Source organism: Emiliania huxleyi, assembly GCF_000372725.1.
Source record: "Emiliania huxleyi CCMP1516 chromosome Unknown EMIHUscaffold_214, whole genome shotgun sequence".
NCBI classification, from domain to species: domain Eukaryota; phylum Haptophyta; order Isochrysidales; family Noelaerhabdaceae; genus Emiliania; species Emiliania huxleyi.
This window is the reverse complement of record NW_005200469.1, coordinates 127,799-129,387: the sequence shown is the minus strand read 5'-3', so window position 1 is coordinate 129,387 and position 1,589 is coordinate 127,799. Positions and strand designations below refer to the sequence as shown.

Sequence of the window (1,589 nt, the reverse complement as noted above, 5' to 3'; positions counted from 1 at the left end):
TCCCCCCCTCCCCCCCCCGCGCGCTCACACGCCCCAGCAACGTCGGCATGGCCCGTGGACGCGTCCGCCGGACGTGTCCGCCTGACGAATGATCTGGATGTGTCCGTCCTGTGGACGTGTCCTGTGGACGTGTCCTGTGGACGTGTCCTGTGGACGTGTCCTGTGGACGTGTCCTGTGGGCGTGTCCTGTGGGCGTGTCCTGTGGACGTGTCCTGTGGGCGTGTCCTGTGGACGTGTCCTGTGGACGTGTCCTGTGGACGTGTCCTGTGGGCGTGTCCTGTGGACGTGTCCTGTGGGCGTGTCCTGTGGCCACCGCTTCACGGACGGCGTGTCGCCGCGCCGTCCAGGAGCCCGACCCTCGGCTACCGCACCACCCACGGGAGTGAACCCACACTGGATTCGATACCCTGGAGGGATGGTACGCAGGTGCCCGACCCTCAGCTGGCGACGACGCTGCTCAGCCTGGTCAACCTCGCGATGACCTTCATCGCGATGGGCATCATGGAGAAGGCGGGCCGCAAGCCGCTGATGATGTGCACCTGGGTGGGCATGTGCTCCTAGACGCGGAATCCGTATTCATGTCTCCCAACCAGCACTCGAGAGGACACGTTTTCAGCCGTACTCGACCGTATTCTTCTCCGCTGTATTCACGCGGTGCTCTCAAGACGCTGCACAATACCGTATTCCTGCCCCGACTGGCGTATTCAACACGTAGGCATGTGCTGCGGCTTCTTCACCATCTTCGCCGCGCAGACCGCGAGCGAGTCGTTCGGTCGCATCTCCCCATATCTCCCCATATCTCCCCATATCTCCCCATATCTCCCCATATCTCCCGAGTCGTTCGGTCGTCCGCCTCCTCCGGGCCGCGCTGCCGACGCCGTGAAGCGGCGCTGCATGTCACGCCGCATGCCCCGTGATTAGGCTCGACTCGGCGCCGCGGTCCCACCCGCCTCCGACGCGACGACCCGAGCCGGCCGTGAGATTGCCCTGTAGGCATCCTGCCGAGCGTGATGCCGAAGGTTGAGGTCCGCCGCCACCCTCGCCGCATTCGCCGCCGCCACCCTCGCTTGCGCCACCCTCGCTTGCGCCACCCTCGCCGCCGCCACCCTCGCCACCCTCGCCGCCGCCACCCTCGCCGCCGCCACCCTCGCCGCCACCACCCTCGCCGCCGCCACCCTCGCCGCCACCACGCGCCGACGGCGGCGGCCACCGCCCTCTCTCGGCCCGCCCGGCGCGCGCACTCGCGCCCTTGATGCCGCACGAGTAGGTCGTGGCGATGGTGATGATCATCGTCTCGTTCGCGGTCGGCGTGGGCAACGTCGAGGGCTTCATCATCTCCGAGATCATGCCCGTCTACGCAAAGGACACCCTCGCCTCGATCGGCCAGCCCCTCAACTGGATCGCCAACCTCACGGCGAGATGCAGCAGACAGAGGTAGCAGAGAGGTAGCCGAGGTGCATCCTCGCGAGGACATCGCGCATTGACCAGCCGCCGCCCCGCGCCGCCGTCGCGTGGCGTTCCCTCGGGACAGCCACGCGCTAGGGGTAGCCGCGCCGCAATCCGAAGTCCCCCCCCCCCCCCGGGGGGGG

The 1,589-nt window shown here is 67.8% G+C and overlaps 1 protein-coding gene across 1 annotated transcript in view; it reads left to right on the top strand.

The window, feature by feature from the left end:
• EMIHUDRAFT_235170 (hypothetical protein) overlaps positions 1-1,589 on the top strand; it is a gene marked incomplete at both ends in the record, with an annotated part of 4,198 nt that overhangs the window by 2,084 nt on the left and 525 nt on the right. The window contains 3 exons of the mRNA XM_005780468.1: positions 716-772; positions 994-1,019; positions 1,268-1,434. Of these exons, the coding sequence (XP_005780525.1) occupies positions 716-772; positions 994-1,019; positions 1,268-1,434 (250 nt within the window). The remainder of the gene's footprint in view (positions 1-715; positions 773-993; positions 1,020-1,267; positions 1,435-1,589) is intronic.